Here is a 20,315-nt window from a genome sequence, read left to right as displayed (position 1 = left end):
GGGATACACCTGAACACACCTGAGAGACCCAAAACACATCTGGGAGGGTCAGACACACACCTGGGATACACCTGGGAGGGTCACGGATACACCTGGATGCACCTGGGCACACCCAAAACATACCTGAGACACCCAAATCGCACCTGGATACACCTGGGACACACCTGGGCACACCCAAATCCCACCTGGGACTCACCTTTGCACCTCCAAATCACACCTGGGACACACCTGGGCACACCTGGGATACCCAAACCTCACCTGGGCACACCCAAAACACACCTGGACGCCACTGGGACTCACCTTTGCACCTCCAAATCACACCTGGGACACACCTGGGATTCACCTGGGACACCCAAAACATACCTGAGACACACCTGGGCACACCTGAGAGACCCAAATCACACCTGAACACACCTGGGATACACCTGGGACACCCAAATCACACCTGAGACACACCTGGGCACACCTGGGATACCCAAATGGCAGCTGGACTCACCTGTTCTCACCTGTTCTCACCTGCAGAGCGTGACAGGATTTGGGCGACAGATGATCGAGAGAACCAAACAGCTGGTGGAGAGCGAGTATCCAGATGTGCAGGTGAGACACACCTGGGCACACCTGGGGGACACCTGGATACACCTGGGGTACACCTGGGATGTACCTGGACACACCTGGGACACACCTGAGCACAACTGGACACACCTGGGGACACCTGGGATACACCTGGGCATACCTGGGATACACCTGGGGATACCTGGGACACACCTGGGCACATCTGGATACACCTGGGGCACACCTGGGGGAATTTGGGGCAATTTTTGGGAGGATTTGGGGCATTTTGTGGTTTTTTTGGGGCATTTTTGGGGTTTTCTGGGCTATAGAAGTGACGGTTTTTGCTATAATGATGACTTTTTTGGGTTATTTTCGGGTGTTTTTTGGGGTTTTTGGGTTCCCGATCCCATTTTCGGTGTCCCCAGGTGGTTTCCGGTGACACAGACTCGCTGATGTCACCATTTTGGGACATTTTGGGTTATTTCAGTGACAATTTGGGCGATTTTAATGCAGTTTTTTGCTATAAAAATGAGATTTTTTGGGTATTTTCGGGTGATTTTTGGGGGTTTTGGGGTCGCTGATGTCACTTTCGGTGTCCCCAGGTGGTTTCCGGTGACACAGACTCGCTGATGTCACCTGGGATGTCATTTTGGGTTATTTCAGTGACATTTTTGGTTATTTCAATGGCGATTTTTGCTATAATAGTGACAATTTTTGGGTGTTTTTTGGGGTTTTTGGGGTCGCTGATCCCATTTTTTGGGTTCCCGATCCCATTTTCGGTGTCCCCAGGTGGTTTACGGTGACACAGACTCGCTGATGTCACCAGTTTGGGGCATTTTGGGTTATTTCAGTGACAATTTGGGCAATTTTAATGCAGTTTTTTGCTACAATAATCAGATTTTTGGGTATTTTTGGGGTGTTTTTGGGGTTTTTGGGGTCGCTGATCCCGAATTCGGTGTCCCCAGGTGGTTTACGGTGACACCGACTCAGTGATGTCACAATTTTGGGGCACTTTGGGCTATTTTCATGCAGTTTTTTGCTATAATAATGACATTTTTGGGGTATTTTCGGATGGTTTTTGGCTATTTTTGGGGTGTTTTTTGGGGTTTTTGGGGTCGCTGATCCCGAATTTGATGTCCCCAGGTGGTTTACGGTGACACAGACTCGGTGATGTCACCAGTTTGGGACATTCTGGGTTATTTCATTGACAATTTGGGCGATTTTAATGCAGTTTTTTGCTGTAAAAATGAGGTTTTTGTACATTTTTTTGGGTGTTTTTTGGGGTTTTTTGGGTCGCTGATCCCGAATTCGATGTCCCCAGGTGGTTTACGGTGACACCGACTCGGTGATGTGTCGCCTGGCCGTTCCCACGGTGGCCGAAGCTGCTCACCTTGGCCGCCAGGTGGCGCTGTGGGTCTCGGGGCACTTCCCCTCCCCCATCCGCCTGGAGTTCGAGAAGGTGAGAGAAAAACCCAAAATTTGGGGGTTTTTGGGTTAAAAATTTGGGGTTTTGGGTCCAAAAAATTGGGATTTTGGTCTTGAAAATTGGGGGGTTTATAATTTCCCAAAAAAATGGGAAAAATGGGTGAAAGAAGGTAAAAAAAGTTAAAAAATGGGTGAAAAAAGGGTTAAAAAATGGGGGAAATAGTTTGAAAAGACAAAAGAAAAGGTTAAAAATGGAGGAATCCCAAAAATTTGGGGGTTTTGGAGTCCAAAATTTGGGGTTTTTGAATTAGGTGGAAAATGGGAAAAAATGGGTGAAAAAAGGGTAAAAAAAGGGTAAAAATAGTTTAAAAATACCCAAAAAATAAGAAGAGACCCAAAATTTGGGGTTTTTGGGGTCATGAAATTTGGATTTTGGTCTTGAAAATTGGGGGATTCTGAATTTCCCCGAAAAATGGGAAAAAATGGGTGAAAAGAGAAAAAAATGGGGAAAAATACTTTAAAAATACCCAAAAGAAAATGTTAAAAATGGAGGAATCCCAAAAATTTGGGGGTTTTGGAGTCCAAAATTTGGGTTTTGGGGTCCAAAAATTGGGGTTTTGAGTCCCAAAATTTGGGGGGTTCTGAAATAGATGGAAAGTGGGAAAAAATGGGGAAAAAAGGGTAAAATATGGGTGAGAAAAGGGAAAAAAAAGGGGGAAAAATAGTTTAAAAATACCAAAAAAAATAGAGGAGACCCAAAAAATTTGGGGTTTTTGAGGTCAAAAATTTGGGGTTTTGGGTCCTGAAATTTGGATTTCGGTCCTGAAAATTGGGGAGTTGTGAATTTCCCCGAAAAATGGGAAAAATGGGTGAAAAAAGGTAAAAAATGGGTGAAAAAATGGGGGAAAAATGGTTAAAAACTCAGGGGAAACCCAAAATTTGGGGGTTTTGGGTCAAAAATTTGGGGTTTTGGGGTCCTGAAATTTGGAATTTGGTCTTGAAAATTGGAGGGGTCCTGAATTTCCCCGAAAAATGGGGGGGAATAGTAAAAAAATGGGTAAAAATAGTTTAAAAATACACAAAAAATTAGAGGAGACCCAAAATTTGGGGTTTGGGGGCCCAAAAATTTGGGTTTCAGTCCTGAAAGTTGGGGGGGGGTTCTGAATTAGATGGAAAATAGCAAAAAAAGGGAGAAAAATGGGGAAAAAAAGCTAAGAAATGGGTAAAAGTACTTAAAAAATAGAAAAAAAATCAGGGAAAATACTTAAAAAATACTAAAAAAAAAGGTAAAAATACTAAAAAAGTAGGAAAAAAGTCAGGAAAAATTCCCAAAAAATAGGATAAATTTTTTTGGGGGAATTTTGGAGTTCCTGATCCCAATTTTTCCTGTTTTTTCCCAATTTCCAGGTGTACCTGCCCTACCTGCTGATCAGCAAGAAGCGCTACGCCGGGCTTTGCTTCCCGGGAGGATCAGAGAAAAACCCAAAATTGGATTGCAAAGGGCTGGAGGCTGTCAGGAGAGACAATTGTCCCCTGGCTGCCAACCTGGTGACAGCGTGTCTGAAGAGGATCCTGCTGCACAGGTGGGGGAAAATGGTGAAAAAATGGGGAAAATCGGTGAAAAAATGGTGAAAATCGGTGAAAAACTAACAAAAATAGAGCAAAAAATGGGGAAAATAGAGTAAAAAATGGATGGAAAATGGGGAAATCAACCCAAAATGAGAGAATTGTCCTCTGGCTGCCAGAAAATGGGGAAAAATGGTGAAAAAATGGGGAAAATAGAGCAAAAAATGTAGAAAATAGAGCAAAAAATGGATGGAAAATGGGGGAAAATGTGGAAATTAAACCCAAAATGGCCCAAAATGAGACAATTGTCCCCTGGCTGCCAAGCTGGTGACAGCCTGTCTGAAGAGGATCCTGCTGCACAGGTGGGAGAGAAATTGGGGAAAAAATGGGGAAAAATGGTGAAAAAATGGTGAAAATTGGTGAGAAAATGGGGAAAATAGAGCGAAAAATGGGGAAATTAGAGCAAAAAATGGGGAAAAAATGGGGAAATAAACCCAAAATGGCCCAAAATGAGAGAATTGTCTTCTGGCTCAGGAGGATTCTGCTGCACAGGTGAGAAATTGGGGAAAAAACTGGAGAAAATGGGGGGAAAAGGCCGAAAATTAGCAAAAAATAGGGAAAAATAGCCGAAAAATAGCCAAAAAATGAGGGAAAAAATGGGAAAAAAAGCCAAAAAAAAGAGGAAAAAAGGGAAAAATATTCCCCAAATTTTTTTGGTGTGAATTTTGTATTTTTTTCCCCCAAATTCCCTTCCAGGGACCCCCAGGGAGCTGTGGTTTACACCCCCTGGAACCCCCAAATCCCCTCATGGAATAAGGGAGAAAACACCCAAAAATGGGAAAAAAAGGCCAAAAATGAACAACAAAAAATGGCTGAAAAATGGGAAAAAATAGCTAAAAAAAAGGGGAAAAATAGGCAAAAAAAAGGAGAAAAATGATGGAAAAAATGGGGAAAAAAGGCTGAAGATTAGTGAGAAAAATGGGAAAAAATAGCCAAAAACGGAGAAAAAAATAGCTTAAAAATGGGGGGGAAAAGGCCAAAAAATGGGGAAAAACTGGGGGAAAAATGGGGGAAAAAAGCCAAAAATGAGCAAAAAAAAAAAGGCTGAAAAATGGCAAAAAATAGTTTAAAAATGGGGAAAAAAAAGCTAAAAAATGGGAAAAAATAGGCAAAAAAATAGCTTAAAATGGGGGAAAAAAGGCGAAAAATGATTGGAAAAAATGGGAAAAATAGGGAAAAATTTCCACAAAAAGGGAAAAAATAGCCAAAAAATGGGGGGGGAAATGCAGAAAAGAAAATGAAAAATTAGGGAAAAAATAGCCAAAAACTTGGGGAAAAAATGGGGAAAATTGCTGGGAAAATGGGAGAAAAAAGGGGAGAAAAATGGAGGGAAAATAGCTAAAAAAATAGGGAAAAATGGAGGAAAAAAAGCCAAAAATTAGCGAAAAAGTAGCAAAAAATAGGGGAAAATAGCTAAAAAATGGGGGAAAAAATAGCTGAAAAATGGGGGAAAAAATGAAGAAAAAATGGGGAAAAAAGGCCAAAAATTAGCGAAAAAAATAGGGAAAAATAGCTAAAAAATGGGGGAAAAAGGCTGAAAATTAGCAAAAAAAAAGCAAAAAATGGGGAAAAAATAGGCAAAAAATGGGGAAAAATAGCTGAAAAATGAGTAAAAAAATAAAAAATGTGGGAAAATAACCAAAAATGGAGAAAAATGAGATAATGGGGAAAATAGCTGAAAATGGGGAAAAATGGAAAATGGGGGAAAAAAGGCCAAAAATAGCTTAAAAATGGTAAAGCAGCCAAAAAATGGTGAAAAATGGGGGAAAAAAGGCCAAAAAAAGGGGGGAAAAATTCTGAAAACGGAGATGAAAATCCAAAAATTTTGGGATATATTTTTGGTTTTCTGACCCCCAAATTCCCTTCCAGGGACCCGCAGGGCGCTGTGGCTCACGCCCAGGAGGTGATTTCGGATCTGCTTTGCAACTGATTGACATTTCCCAGCTGGTGATCACCAAAGAGTTAACTCGAGCTGCTGGATGCCTACAGTGCTCCTCAGGCCCAGCGTGGTTTGGCTGAGGTGAGAAATCCAAATTCCTGGAATTCTGAAATTTCTTGAGATTCAAAAATCCCAAAAATCTGTGCTAAAATGACTCCAAAAATCGAAGAAAAACCCCAAAACGACCCAAAAATGACCCAAAAGTGTGACCCAAAAATCCCATGTGGTTCTGGCTGAGAGGTGAGAAATCCTGAAATTCCTGAAATCTGAAATTTCTGAGATTCCCAAAAAATCCCGAAATCGGCAAATGGCTCAAAATCCCAAAAAATGGGGGAAAACCCCAAAAAATGACCCAAAAATGATCCAAAAATGATCTCCAAATCCCATGTGGTTCTGGCTGAGAGGTGAGAAATCCCAAAATTCCCAAAATTCCTAAATTTCCTGAGATTCCCCAAAAAAATCCCGAAAAAATCGGTGCAAAAATGACCCAAAAAATCAAAAAATTTCATGTTTTCCCCCCAATTTTTGGGTTTTTTCACCAAATTTTGGGCGTTTTTTGTGCAGTTTTTTTTTGTTTTTCTCCCAAAATTTTGGGTTTTTTCCCCAAATTCCATATTTTTTCCCAAAATTCCCATTTTTCCCCCAGATGCTCCTTCCCTGGGTGGCAAATTTTGGGATTTTTCCCCAAATTTCATCATTTTCCACCCAAATTCCAGAATTTTCCACCCAAATTTCAGAATTTTTTTCCCCAACTTTCATGTTTTTCCCCAAATTTGGGATTTTCCCCAAATTTTATGTTTTTCCCCAAATTTTGGTGTTTTTTCCCCCAAATTTTGTATTTTTCCCTCCAAATTTCATCTTTTTCCCTCTAATTTTCACGTTTTTTCCCAAATTTTCGCCTTTTTTTGTCAGATTTTTTTTGGTTTTTCTCCCAAAATTTTGGGGTTTTTTCCCCAAATTCCATATTTTTTCCCAAAATTCCCATTTTTCCCCCAGATGCTCCTTCCCTGGGTGGCAAATTTTGGGATTTTTCCCCAAAATTTCATCTTTTTCCCCCCAATTTTCACATTTTTTCCCCAAATTTTCGCCTTTTTTTGTCAGATTTTTTTTGTTTTTCTCCCAAAATTTTGGGTTTTTTCCCCAAATTCCATATTTTTTCCCAAAATTCCCATTTTTTCCCCCAAATGCTCCTTCCCTGGAGGACAAATTTTGGGATTTTTCCCCCAAATTTCATCATTTTCCACCCAAATTCCAGAATTTTCTTCCCCCCAACTCTCATGTTTTTCCCCAAATTTGGGATTTTCCCCAAATTTTCATCTTTTTCCCCAAATTTTGGTGTTTTTTCCCCCAAATTTTGTATTTTTCCCTCCAAATTTCATCTTTTTCCCTCTAATTTTCACGTTTTTTCACCAAATTTTTTGCTTTTTTTCTCCAGTTTTTTTGGTTTTCTCCCAAAATTTTGTGGTTTTTCCCCAAATTCCATATTTTTTCCCAAAATTCCCATTTTTCCCCCAGATGCTCCTTCCCTGGGTGGCAAATTTTGGGATTTTTCCCCAAAATTTCATCTTTTTCCCCCCAATTTTCACATTTTTTCCCCAAATTTTCGCCTTTTTTTGTCAGATTTTTTTTGTTTTTCTCCCAAAATTTTGGGTTTTTTCCCCAAATTCCATATTTTTTCCCAAAATTCCCATTTTTTCCCCCAAATGCTCCTTCCCTGGAGGACAAATTTTGGGATTTTTCCCCCAAATTTCATCATTTTCCACCCAAATTCCAGAATTTTCTTCCCCCCAACTCTCATGTTTTTCCCCAAATTTGGGATTTTCCCCAAATTTTCATCTTTTTCCCCAAATTTTGGTGTTTTTTCCCCCAAATTTTGTATTTTTCCCTCCAAATTTCATCTTTTTCCCTCTAATTTTCACATTTTTTCCCCAAATTTTTGCCTTTTTTTGTCAGATTTTTTTGTTTTTCTCCCAAAATTTTGGGGTTTTTTCCCCAAATTCCATATTTTTTCCCAAAATCCCCATTTTTTCCCCCAAATTACACCTCAGTGCTCTTTCCCTGGAGGACAAATTTGGGGATTTTTCCCTCCAATTTTCATCATTTTCCACCCAAATTTCAGAATTTTTCCCCCAAATTTGGGATTTTCCCCAATTTTCATGTTTTTTCCCAAATTTTGATGGTTTTTTCCCCAATTTTTGTATTTTTCCCTCCAAATTTTATCTTTTTCCTCCTAATTTTCATGTATTTTCACCAAATTTTTTGCTTTTTTCCTCCAGTTTTTTTTGGTTTTCTCCCAAAATTTTGTGGTTTTTCCCCAAATTCCATATTTTTTCCCAAAATTCCCATTTTTTCCCCCAAATGCTCCTTCCCTGCAGGACAAATTTTGGGATTTTTCCCCCAAATTCCATCATTTTCCACCCAAATTCCAGAATTTTCCACCCAAATTCCAGAATTTTCCACCCAAATTCCAGAATTTTCTTCCCCCCAACTCTCATGTTTTTCCCCAAATTTGGGATTTTCCCCAATTTTCATCTTTTTCCCCAAATTTTGGTGTTTTTTCCCCCAAATTTTGTATTTTTCCCTCCAAATTTCATCTTTTTCCTCCTAATTTTCATGTATTTTCACCAAATTTTTTGCTTTTTTCCTCCAGTTTTTTTTGGTTTTCTCCCAAAATTTTGTGGTTTTTCCCCAAATTCCATATTTTTTCCCAAAATTCCCATTTTTTCCCCCAAATGCTGCTTCCCTGGAGGACAAATTTTGGGATTTTTCCCCCAAATTTCATCATTTTCCACCCAAATTCCAGAATTTTCTTCCCCCAACTCTCATGTTTTTCCCCAAATTTGGGATTTTCCCCAAATTTTCATCTTTTTCCCCAAATTTTGGTGTTTTTTCCCCCAAATTTTGGGATTTTTCCCCAAAATTTCATCTTTCTCCCCCCAGTTTTCACGTTTTTTCCCCAAATTTTCGCCTTTTTTCATCAGATTTTTTTCTGCTTTTCTCCCAAAATTTTATATTTTCACCCAAAATGTTATATTTTTTCCCAAAATTGGTGTTTTTTCCCCCAGACTGCGGCGCAGAGACCCGGGCAGTGCTCCTTCCCTGGGCGACAGAGTTCCTTACGTCATCGTCAGCGGAGCCAGGGGGGAGGCAGCTTACACCAGATCCGAGGTTTTGGGGAAAATTCGGGAAAATTTGGGCAATTTTGGGAAAATTTTGGGAATTATGGGCAATTTTGGGGGAATTTGGGGTCAGAAGGAGCCCAAAAATTGGGAGTTTTTGGGGGAAAAATGAGATTTTTTGGGTCATTTAGGATCACAAATATCAAAAATTGGTAGGATTTGAGAATTTTGGGGGATTTTGGGATCATTTGGGGTCATTTGGGGTCAGAGAAACCCAAAAATTGGGGGAATTTGGGAGTTTTTGGGGGAAAATTGGGGATTTTGGAGCTCGAGGGGAGGCAGCTTACACCAGATCCGAGGTTTTGGGGAAAATTCCGGAGATTTTGGGCAATTTTGGGATTTTTGGGGAAATTTTGGGATCATTTTGGGTCATTTGGGGGTCAGAAGGAGGCCAAAAATTGGGAGTTTTTGGGGGAAAAATGAGATTTTTGGGGTCATTTAGGGGTCATAAATACCAAAAATTGTGGAGATTTTGGGGGAAAATTTGGGAATTTTGGGGAAATTTTGGGGTTTTTGGGATCATTTGGGGGTCAGAGAGACTCAAAAATTGGGGGAAATTGGGAGTTTTTGGGGTGAAAATTAGGGATTTTGGGGCTATTTGGGGTCATAAATACTAAAAATTGGGGAGATTTTGGGGGGAATTTGGGAGATTTTGGGATCATTTGGGGGAATTTCCCCCAAATTTTCCCAAAAATCCCCAAATTTCCCCCTCCAGGACCCCATGTTCGCCCTGGAGCATTTTGGGATCATTTGGGGTCATTTGGGGTCACTGGAATATCAATAACTGAGGGAAAATTGGGAATTTTGGAGCTCAAGGGGAAGCAGCTTACACCAGATCCGAGGTTTTGGGGGAAATTTGGGGGATTTTGGGAAATTTGGGGAATTTGGGGGGAATTTGGGGTACTGGAATACCAAAAATTGGGGAAAATTGGGAGTTTTTGAAGGAAAATTGGGAATTTTGGGGCCATTTGGGGTCATAAATACTAAAAATTGGGGAGATTTTGGGGGAAATTTGGGAATTTTGGGCGATTTTGGGATCATTTGGGGGAATTTCCCCCAAATTTTCCCCAAAAAAACCCCAAATTTTCCCAAATTTCCCCTGCAGGACCCCGTGTTCGCCCTGGAGCAGAACCTGCCCATCGACACTCAGTACTACCTGGAGCAGCAGCTGAGCAAACCTCTGCTGAGGATCTTCGAGCCAATCCTGGGCGAGGGCAGAGCCCAGAGTGTGCTGCTGCGTGAGTTAGCCCAAAAAATCCCAAAATTCCCAAAATTCCCAAAAAAAATCCTGCGAAAATTGGGTGAAAAATGAGCAAAATATGCCCAAAAATGAGTGAAATTTGCCCAAAATCCACCCAAAATCGAGCTTTGCTGAGGATCTTCGAGCCAATCCTGGGCGAGGGCAGAGCCCAGAGATGCTGCTGCGTGAGTGATCCCGAAAATCCCAAAATTCCCAAAAAAATCCCGTGAAAATTGGGTGGAAAATGGCGAAAATTGGGCGAAAAACAAGCGAAATTTGCCCAAAAATGAGCAAAATCCACCCAAAATCGAGCTCTGCTGAGGATCTTCGAGCCAATCCTGGGAGAGGGCAGAGCCCAGAGTGTGCTGCTGTGTGAGTTAGCCCAAAAAAATCCCAAATTTGGGAAAATCCCCAAAAAAATCCCGCGAAAATCCGACCAAAAACGGCGAAAATCCGATGAAATTTGAGCAAAATTTGCCCGAAAATGAGTGAAATTCACCCAAAATTCCCCATAATTTACTCCATTCAGAGCCCAGAACATGCTGCTGCGTGAGTGATCCCAAAAAATCCCGAAATTCCCAAAATTCCCAAAAAAAATCCCGCGAAAATCGGGTGAAAATTGAGCAAAATACGCCCAAAAATGAGCAAAAATTGAGCTAAATGCACCCAAAATTCCCCTAAATCTACTCTGTTCAGAGCCCAAGAATGCTGCTCTGTGAGTTAGCCCGAAATTCCCAAATTTGGGAAAATTCCCCAAAAAAATCCCGCGAAAATCCGACCAGAAATGGCGAAAATCGGGTGAAAAATGAGGAAAATTCACCCAAAAATGAGTGAAATTTGCCCAAAATCGATCTCTGCTGAGGATCTTCGAGCCAATCCTGGGCGAGGGCAGAGCCCAGAGTGTGCTGCTGCGTGAGAGATCCCAAAAAATCCCAAAATTCCCAAAAAAATCCCGCAAAAATTGGGTGAAAAATGAGGAAAATTGGGCGAAAAACAAGCGAAATTTGCCCAAAAATGAGCAAAATCCACCCAAAATCGACCTCTGCTGAGGATCTTGGAGCCAATCCTGGGCGAGGGCAGAGCCCAGCAAGTGCTGCTGCGTGAGTGATCCCGAAATTCCCAAAATTTGGGAAAATTCCAAAAAAAATCCGACCAAAAACGGCGAAAATCCGACGAAAATCGAGCAAAATATGCCCAAAAACAAGTGAAATTCTGACCAAAAATGAGCAAAATCCACCCAAAATGCCTCCATTCTGAGCCCAGAACGTGCTGCTGTGTGAGTTATCCCAAAAATTCCGAAATTCCCAAAATTCCTGAGCATTCCCCAAAAAAAATCCCATGAAAATCGGGTGAAAAATGGCGAAAATTGGGCAAAAAACAAGCGAAATTCACCCAAAAATGAGCAAAAATCGAGCTAAATCCACCCAAATTTCCCCTGAATTTACTCCATTCAGAGCCCAGCAAGTGCTGCTGCGTGAGTGATCCCAAAAAATCCCGAAAATCCCAAAATTTGGGAAAATTCCCAAAAAAATCCTGCGAAAATCCGACCAAAAATGGCAAAAATCCGATGAAAATTGAGCAAAATTCACCCAAAAATGAGTGAAATCCACCCAAAATCGACCTCTGCTGAGGATCTTGGAGCCAATCCTGGGCGAGGGCAGAGCCCAGCAAGTGCTGCTGCGTGAGTTAGCCCGAAATTCCCAAAAATTCCCAAAATTTGGGAAAATTCTCAAAGAAACCCCGCGAAAATCCGACCAAAAATGGCCAAAACCGAGCAAAATTAGCCCAAAAATGAGCAAAATCCACCCAAAATTCACCTAAATTTACTCCATTCAGAGCCCAGAGTGTGCTGCTGCGTGAGTTAGCCCGAAATTCCCAAAATTCCCAAAAAAAATCCCGCAAAAATCCGATGAAAATTGAGCAAAATATGCCCAAAACCAAGTGAAATTTGCTCAACAATGAGGGAAATCCACCCAAAATTCCCATAAATCTGCTCTGTTCAGAGCCCAGAACATGCTGCTGCATGAGTTATCCCGAAATTCCCAAAATTTGGGAAAATTCCCAAAAAAATCCCTGTGAAAATCCGACCAAAAACGGCAAAAATCTGATGAAATTTGAGCAAAATTTGCCCAAAAACCAGCAAAATCCACCCAAAATTCCCCTAAACTTACTCTGTTCAGAGCCCAAGGGATGCTGCTGTGTGAGTTATCCCGAAAATTCCCCAAAAAATTCCCAAATTTGGGAAAATTCCCAAAAAAAATCCCACGAAAATTGGGTGAAAAATGAGGAAAATTCACCCAAAAATGAGTGAAATTCACCCAAAAATGAGTGAAATTTGCCCAAAAATGAGCAAAATTCACCCAAAATTCCCCCAAATTTACTCCATTCAGAGCCCACAACGTGCTGCTCTGTGAGTTTTCCCAAAATTCCCAAAAATTCCCCAAAATTCCTGAACATTCCAAAAAAAACCCCACGAAAATCTGACCAAAAATGAGGAAAATTCAGCAAAAATAAGGAAAATTGGGGAATTTTTGGAGTTTTGGAGGAGATTTTGGGGGATTTTTGGGGGATTTTTGGGGAATTTTGGGGGAATTTTTGGGGTTTTAGGAGTCTTGGGATTTCTGGGATTTTTGGGGGAATTTTTGGGGTTTCAGAGTGGATTTTTGGGGAAATTTTGGGGAAATTTTGGGTTTTTTTGGGACTTTTGGAGCTCCTGGGAAAACTGGGATTTTTGGGGCTTTTTTGGGATTTTTTTGGGGCTTCTGAGTCCTTTTTTGGGTTGGATTTTTGGGATTTTAGGAGGAATTTTGGGCTGAAGTTTTGGGATTTTTGGAGGAATTTTTGGGGAGATTTTTGGGATTTTTGGAGTTCTGGGAAGTCTAGAAATTTGGGAATTTTTTTAGGGATTTTTTGGGGATCCTGACTCAGATTTTTGGGGTGATTTTGAGGGAAACTTTTGGATTTTTGGGGCTCCTGGGAAAACGGATTTTTTTTGGGTTTTATTGGGATTTTTTTGTGTTGGATTTTTGGGATTTTGGGAGGAATTTTGGGCTGAATTTTTGGAGTTTTAGGAGGAAATTTTTGGGATTTTCAGGAGGAATTTTTGGAATTTTTGGGGTTTTGTGAACCCTAGAAATTTGGGGATTTTTTAGGAGTTTTTTGGGATCCCAACTCAGATGTTTGGGGAAATTTTTGGGATTTTGGGAGGAATTTTGGACTGAATTTTTGGGATTTTCGGGAGGAATTTTTGGGATTTTTGGGGTTCTGGGAAGCCTAGAAATTTGGGAATTTTTTAAAAGATTTTTGGGGATCCTAAATCAGATTTTTGGGGTGATTTTGGGGAAAATTTTGGGCTTTTTTGGGACTTTTGGAGCTCCTGGGAAAACTGGGATTTTTGGGGTTTTTTTGGGATTTTTTTGGGGCTCCTGAGTCGTTTTTTGGGTTGGATTTTGGGAGGAATTTTGGGGTTTTTGGGGTTCTGGGAAGTCAAAAATTTGGGGTTTTTTTGGGGATCCTGAATTGGTTTTTGGGGTGGATTTTTGGGTGGATTTTGGGGGAAATTGGGGTGGAAATTTTGGAGTTTCAGGGGGAATTTTTTTTTGATTTTATGGGGAGTTTTGGGGATTTTGGGGATCCTAAAAAACCTGAGATTTTTGGGATTTTTTTAGCTATTTTTTGGGAATACCAACTCACAATTTTGGGATAATTTTGGGATGATTTTGGATGTTTTTTGCCAAATTTTTTTGGTTTTTCCAGGCGGAGATCACACTCGCTGCAAAACCCTGCTGACAGCCAAGGAGGATTTTGGGGGAAATTTTGGGCTGAATTTTTGGAGTTTTAGGAGGAAATTTTGGGGGTTTTTGGGGCAAATTTTGGGACTTTTTGGGGTTCTGTGAACCCTAGAAATTTGGGAATTTTTTTGGTGGTTCTGAGTCATTTTTTAGGTTGGATTTTTGGGATTTTGGGAGGAATTTGGGGCTGATTTTCTGGCATTTTGGGGCTGAATTTTTGGGATTTTTGCAGGGAATTTTTGGGATTTCTGGGATTCTGTGAACCCTAAAAATTTGGGGATTTTTTTAGGAGTTTTTTGGGATCCCAACTCACAATTTTGGGATAATTTTGGATGTTTTTTGCCAAATATTTTTGTTTTTCCAGGTGGAGATCACACTCGCTGCAAAACCCTGCTGACAGCCAAGGCTGGGAAACTCTCAGCTTTCACCTCCAAGCGCAGCAGCTGCATTGGCTGCAGAGCTGTGCTGCCTCACCACGGTGAGATTAGCCTCATTAGCTCATTAATTAGCTTAATTAATGCTTTTTTCCTAATTAAAAACAGCGAAATTCCCCAAAAAATCGAGTCCTGGAGACCCAAAATCACCCAAAATCGCCCAAAATTGAATTTTCTCCATCCCCAGAATTGATCTTTTCACCACCACAGTGAGACCCCAATGCTAATTAGTTTGTTAATTAGTTTAATTAATCTTTTTTTCCTAATTAAACATCGAAATTCCCCAAAAAATCGAGTCCTGGAGACCCAAAATCACCCAAAATTGAAGTTTTGCCACCCCAAAATTGATCTCTGTGCCACAACAGTGAGACCCCAACGCTAATTAGTTAATTAATTAGCTTAATTAACACTCCATCTTTTAATTAACCTAGAAATTCCCAAAAAAATTGGGTTCTGGGAACCCAAAATTCCCCGAAATTTAACCTTTTCATCCCAAAATTGAACTCTACAACTGAACTCCCCAACCCTAATTAATTAATTAACCCCCTAATTAACCTCCTGCCCTAATTAACCCTCTCTCCTAATTAACCCCCGAAATCCCCAAATTAATTAACCCCAAAATTCCCCCAAAATTTTGGGTCCAAAACCCCACAATCCCTCAAAATTAAAGCTAAATTGAACTCCAGAACAGTAAAAACCCAACCCTAATTAACTAATTAACCCCCTGATTAACCCCCTGCCCTAATTAACCCTCCCTTTTAATTAACCCCGAAATCCCCAAAAAAATTAACCCCAAAATTCCCCAAAATTTTGGGTCCAAACCTTTAAATCCCCAAATTGAACTCTAAAATGAACTCCCCAACCCTAATTAATTAATTAACCCCTTAATTAACCCCCTGCCCTAATTGACCGTCTCTCCTAATTAACCCCCGAAATCCCCAAATTAATTAACCCCAAAATTCCCCCAAAATTTGTGTCCAAAACCCCAAAATCCCCCAAATTGAACTCCAAAAATGAACTCCATCCTGGTAAAACTCCAACCCTAATTAAGTAATTAATCCCTTAATTAACCCCCTGCCCTAATTAACCCGCTCTTCTTATTAATCCCTGAAATTCCCATATAAATTAACCCCAAAATTTTGGGTCCAAAACCCCAAAATCCCCCAAAATTAAAGCTAAATTGAACTCCATCCTGGTAACAACCCCAACCCTAATTAATTAATTAACCCCTTAATTAACCCCCTGCCCTAATTAACCCTCCCTCCTAATTAACCCCCGAAATCCCCAAATAAATTAACCCCAAAATTCCCCAAAATTTTTGGGTCCAAAACCCCAAAATTAAAGCTAAATTGAACTCCATCCTGGTAAAAACCCAACCCTAATTAATTAATTAACCCCTTAATTAACCCCCTGCCCTAATTAACTCTCTCTCCGAATTAACCCCCGAAATCCTCAATTAATTAACCCCAAATTCCCCAAAATTTTGGGTCCAAAACCCCAAAATCCCCCAAAATTAAAGCTAAATTGAACTCCATCCTGGTAAAAACCCAACCCAAATTAACTAATTAACCCCCTAATTAACCCCCTGCCCTAATTAACCCTCCCTCCTAATTAACCCCCGAAATCCCCAAATTAATTAACCCCAAAATCCCCCAAAATTTTGGGTCCAAAACCCCAAAATCCCCAATTTCCTGCAGGTGCAGTTTGCGATTTCTGCCGCCAGAGGGAGTCAGAGCTCTACCAGAAGGAGGTGGGAGGAGTTGAGATTTTGGGGTTTTTTTGGGTTTTTTGGGATTTTTGGGGAGTTTTTTGGGAGTTTTTTGGGGAGTTTGGAGTTTTTTGGAGGTTTGGGGTTTTTTTTCGGTTTTTTTCCGTGGTTTTTTGGGGGAGTTTTGGGGTTTTCTGGGGGTTTTCTTGGGGTTTTGTTGGGATTTTTGGGGAGTTTTTTGAGAGTTTTTTGGGGAGTTTGGGTTTTTTGGAAGTTTGGGGTTTTTTTTGTTTTGTTTTTTTCCGTGTTTTTTGGGGGAGTTTTGGGGTTTTCTGGGGTTTTTTTGGGGTTTTTTGGGGGAGAGTTTTGGGGGTTTTTTCGGTTTCTTCTGTGTTTTTGGGGGTTTTTGGGTTTTTTTGGGGGAGAGTTTTGGGGTTTTGGGTTTCTGTGGTTTTTTGGGGTTTTTTGGGAGTTTTTTGGGAGTTTGGGTTTTTTTGGGGTTTTTCCGTGGTTTTTTGGGGCAGTTTTGGGGTTTTCTGGGGGTTTTCTTGGGGTTTTTTTGGGTTTTTTGGGGGTTTTTCAGAGATTTTTTTTGGTTTTGGGGGGAGAGTTTTGGGGTTTTTTGGGAGTTTTTTTGGGGCTTTTCTGTTTATTTGAGGGGAGTTTTGGGTTTTTTTGGGTTTTTCTTAGGGTTTTGGGGGTTTTTTTTAGGGTTTTTGGGGAGTTTTCTGAGGTTTTTGGGAGGATTTTGGGGTTTTGGGGATTTTTTTTGGATTTTTTGGGGTTTTTTTGGGGTTTTTTGGGGTTTTTTGGGGTTTTCTGTTTTTTGGGGGAGTTTTGGAGTTTTCTGGGGTTTTTGGGGGGTTTTTTTTTGGGGGGTTTGGTTTTTGGGGTTTTCTTTAGGGTTTTTGGGGAGTTCTCTGAGGTTTTTTGGGAGGATTTGGGGTTTTTTCGGGTTTTTTGGGGTCTGAGTGTGAATTTTTGGGGTTTTTTTGGTTCCTGACTCTGAATTTTGGGGTTTTTTTGGTTCCTGAGTGTGAATTTTGGGGGTTTTTTGGGGTCCTGAGTTCATTTTTTTGGGTCCCAAATTTGAATTTTGGGTTTTTTTTCCCCCCCAGGTGTCCCAGCTGTGGCACTTGGAGAGAAGTTTCTCTCGGCTGTGGAGTCAATGCCAAAGGTGCCAAAACTCCCTGCTGCAGGATGTGCTCTGCACCAGGTTGGTCTGAAAAATCACCCCAAAAATAGCCCAAAAACACCCCAAAAACGCCCCAAAAATAGCTCAAAAATCAGCCCAAAAATCCTCCCAAAAATAGCCCAAATCACCCCAAAAATGCCCAAAAAATAGCCAAAAAATAGCCCAAAAATACCCCAAAAATCACCCCAAAAATAGCTCCAAAATCAGCCCAAAAATCATCCCAAAAATAGCCCCAAAAATAGCCCAAAATCACCCCAAAATCGCCCCAAAAATAGCCCCAAAATCACCCCAAAAATGCCCCAAAAATAGCCCAAAAATCATCCCAAAAATAGCCCAAAAATGCCCTAAAATAGCCCCAAAATCCCCCCAAAAATCATCCCAAAAACGCCCCAAAAATAGCCCAAAATCACCCCCAAAATAGCCCAAAAATCATCCCAAAAACACCCCAAAATTAGCCCAAAATCACCCCAAAAATAGCCCAAAAATCATCCCAAAAATCATCCCAAAATCACCCCAAAAACCACCCAAAAATAGCCCCAAAATCCCACAAAAATCCCACTAAAATTGCACAAAAAATTCACAAAAAATTCCCATAAAAAAACCCCAAAAATTCCCTTTGAAAACTGAAAAACTCAACCCCAAAACCAACCCATAAACACCCAAAATCACCCCAAAAGCACCCCAAAAATAGCCCAAAAATAGTCCCAAAAATAGCCCCAAAATCCTACAAAAATCCCACTAAAACTGCACCAAAAATTCCCATTAAGAACCCCAAAAATTTCCTTAAAAAACTGAAAAAATCAACCCCAAAACCAACCCCAAAACACCCAAAAATCATCCCAAAATCACCCCAAAAATAGCCCAAAAATCATCCCAAAAATGCCCCAGAAATCATCCAAAAACACCCAAAAATCACCCCAAAAATCGTCCCAAAAACACCCCAAAAATAGCCCAAAAATCACCCCCAAAAATTCCCAAATTTTCCCCAAATTTCTCTAAAAAATCCCTAAACTTCCCAAAATGTCCCCAAATTTCCCCCAAAAAATCCCAAATTTCAAAAAAAAATCCCAAATTTCCCCAAATTTCCCCCAAATTTCTCCCAAATTCCTCAAAAAAATTCCCAAAAGTCCCCAAATTTCCCCAACAATCCCCAAATTTCCCCCAAAAATTCCCCAAAAAATCCCAAATTTCCCCAGAAAATCCAAAAAATCCCCAAATTAAACCCAAACCCCCAAAAAATTCGCAAATTTTCCCCAAATTTCCCCCAAAATCCCAAAATTTCCCCAAAAATCCCAAATTTTCCCCACATTTCCCAAAAAAATTCCCAAAAATCCCCAAATTTCCCCTAAAACTCCCAAATTTCCCCAAATTTTCCCCAAAAATTCCCAAATTTCCAAAAAAATTCCCAAAAATTTCCAAATTCCCCCAAAAATCCCAAATTTTCCCCAAATTTCCCCCAAAAATCCCCAAATTTCCCAAAAAAATCCCAAATTTCCCCAAAAATCCCCAAATTTCCCCCAAAATCCCCCAAATTTCCCCAAAAATCCCAAATTTTCCCCAAAATTCCCCAAAAATCCCAAATTTTCCCCAAAATCCCAAAAATCCCCAAATTTCATAAATTCCCCCAAATTTCCCCAAAAATCCCCAAATTCCCCCCAAATTTCCCTAATTTTCCCAAATTTCCCCAAAAATTCCCAAAAATTCCCAAAAATCCCCAAAAATCCCCAAAATTCCCCATATTTCCCCGAAATTTCCCAAATTTCCCCAAAATTCCCTAAAATCCCCAAATTCCCCCCAAATTTTCCCAAACATTCTCAAAATTTCCCCAAAAATCCCCAAATTTCCCAAAAAAATTCCCAACTTTTCCCCAAATTTCCCCCTGAAGTCTCAAATTTTGCCCTCAAATCCCCAAATCTCCCTGAAAAATCCCCAAATTTCCCCCAAAACTCCCAAATTTCCCCCAAATTTCCCCTAAAAATTCCCAAATTCCCCCCAAAAATCCCAAATTTCCCCAAAAAATCCCGAATTTTCCCCAAATTTCCCCAAAAAAATCCCAAATATGCCCCAAAAATCCCCAGAAAATCCCCAAAAATCCCCAAATTTCCCCAAAAAATCCCCAAATTTCCCCCAAAAATCCCCAAATTTCCCCCAAAATCCCAATTTTCCCCAAATTTCCCCAAAAAATCCCAAATATGCCCCAAAAATCCCCAAATTTCCCCAAATTTCCCCCAAATTTCTCCCAAATTTCCCCAAAAAATCCTCAAATTCCCCCCAAATTTCCCCAAACATCCCAAAAAATCCCCAAAAATCCCCAAATTTCCCCAAATTTCTCCCAAATTTCCCCAAAAAATCCCCAGATTCCCCCCAAATTTCCCTGAATTTTCCCAAATTTCCCCCAAAAATTCCCAAAAATTCCCAAATTTTCCCAAATTTTCCCAACTTTCCAGCCGGGACTGCCCCATTTTCTACATGCGCCGCAAAGTGCAGAAAGATCTGGAAGCTCAGCAGCAACTCCTCAGCAGGTTTGGGAACTACGAGTGGTGAAAAATCCCAAAATTTACCCCAAAAATGGAAATTTAACCCCAAAATTAAAATTGGGGAATTTTTTTGTTGTTATTTTTGTAGAGAGTTTAATAAAGATCTGAGTTTTGGTGATTTTTGGTGGTTTTGTGGTGATTTTTGGGGATTTTTTGTGGGTTTTTTGGGATTTTTTGGGGATTTTTATTGGTTTTTTGGGGATATTATGGGGATTTTTTGGGATTTTAATATTTTTAGTGATTTTAGTGATTTTGGGGATATTTTGGTGATTTTGGGATTTTGGGGATTTTTAAATGATTTTTTGTGGTTTTGGAGATTTTTTGTGATTTTTCGGGGGTTTTTTGGATTTTTTATTGATTTTTTTAAAATTTATTAGGGATTTTTTATTGTTTTTTGGGGATTTTTTTAATTGATTTTTTGGGGATTTTTGGGGGGATTTTTTGGGATTTTTTACTGAATTTTTTGGGGACTTTCTAGTGATTTTTTTGGGATTTTTTAATGATTTTTTGGGGATTTTTTGGGGGGAAATTGGGGAGGGAGGCGACAGCCGCTAGGCGGCGCTGTGTGAAGGGGCGTGGCTTGTTGATTGACGTTCCTCCCGACCAATCAGAGCGCGGCAATGCTGACTGCACCGCCCCGTGGGCGTGGCTTGGGTCCCGCTTTTAATTGACATCATTTCTGTCCAATC

At 40.3% G+C, this 20,315-nt stretch overlaps 1 protein-coding gene across 1 annotated transcript in view; it reads left to right on the top strand.

The window, feature by feature from the left end:
* Nucleotides 1–19,651, top strand: part of LOC146422857 (DNA polymerase delta catalytic subunit-like) — a 51,265-nt gene extending 31,614 nt beyond the window's left edge. The window contains 12 exon segments of the mRNA XM_085045388.1: nucleotides 523–597; nucleotides 1,874–2,011; nucleotides 3,385–3,560; nucleotides 5,473–5,528; nucleotides 5,531–5,591; nucleotides 5,747–5,782; nucleotides 8,608–8,710; nucleotides 9,827–9,959; nucleotides 14,117–14,230; nucleotides 15,884–15,936; nucleotides 17,013–17,110; nucleotides 19,537–19,651. Coding sequence (XP_084901514.1) covers nucleotides 523–597; nucleotides 1,874–2,011; nucleotides 3,385–3,560; nucleotides 5,473–5,528; nucleotides 5,531–5,591; nucleotides 5,747–5,782; nucleotides 8,608–8,710; nucleotides 9,827–9,959; nucleotides 14,117–14,230; nucleotides 15,884–15,936; nucleotides 17,013–17,110; nucleotides 19,537–19,633 — 1,140 coding nt within the window. The 3' untranslated portion in view covers nucleotides 19,634–19,651.
* The last annotated feature ends 664 nt before the right edge of the window (nucleotides 19,652–20,315 follow it).

Source organism: Lichenostomus cassidix, unplaced genomic scaffold (assembly GCF_008360975.1).
Source record: "Lichenostomus cassidix isolate B80296 unplaced genomic scaffold, HeHo_3.0 HiC_scaffold_38, whole genome shotgun sequence".
NCBI classification, from domain to species: domain Eukaryota; kingdom Metazoa; phylum Chordata; class Aves; order Passeriformes; family Meliphagidae; genus Lichenostomus; species Lichenostomus cassidix.
This window is presented reverse-complemented; position numbering and strand designations above follow the sequence as displayed.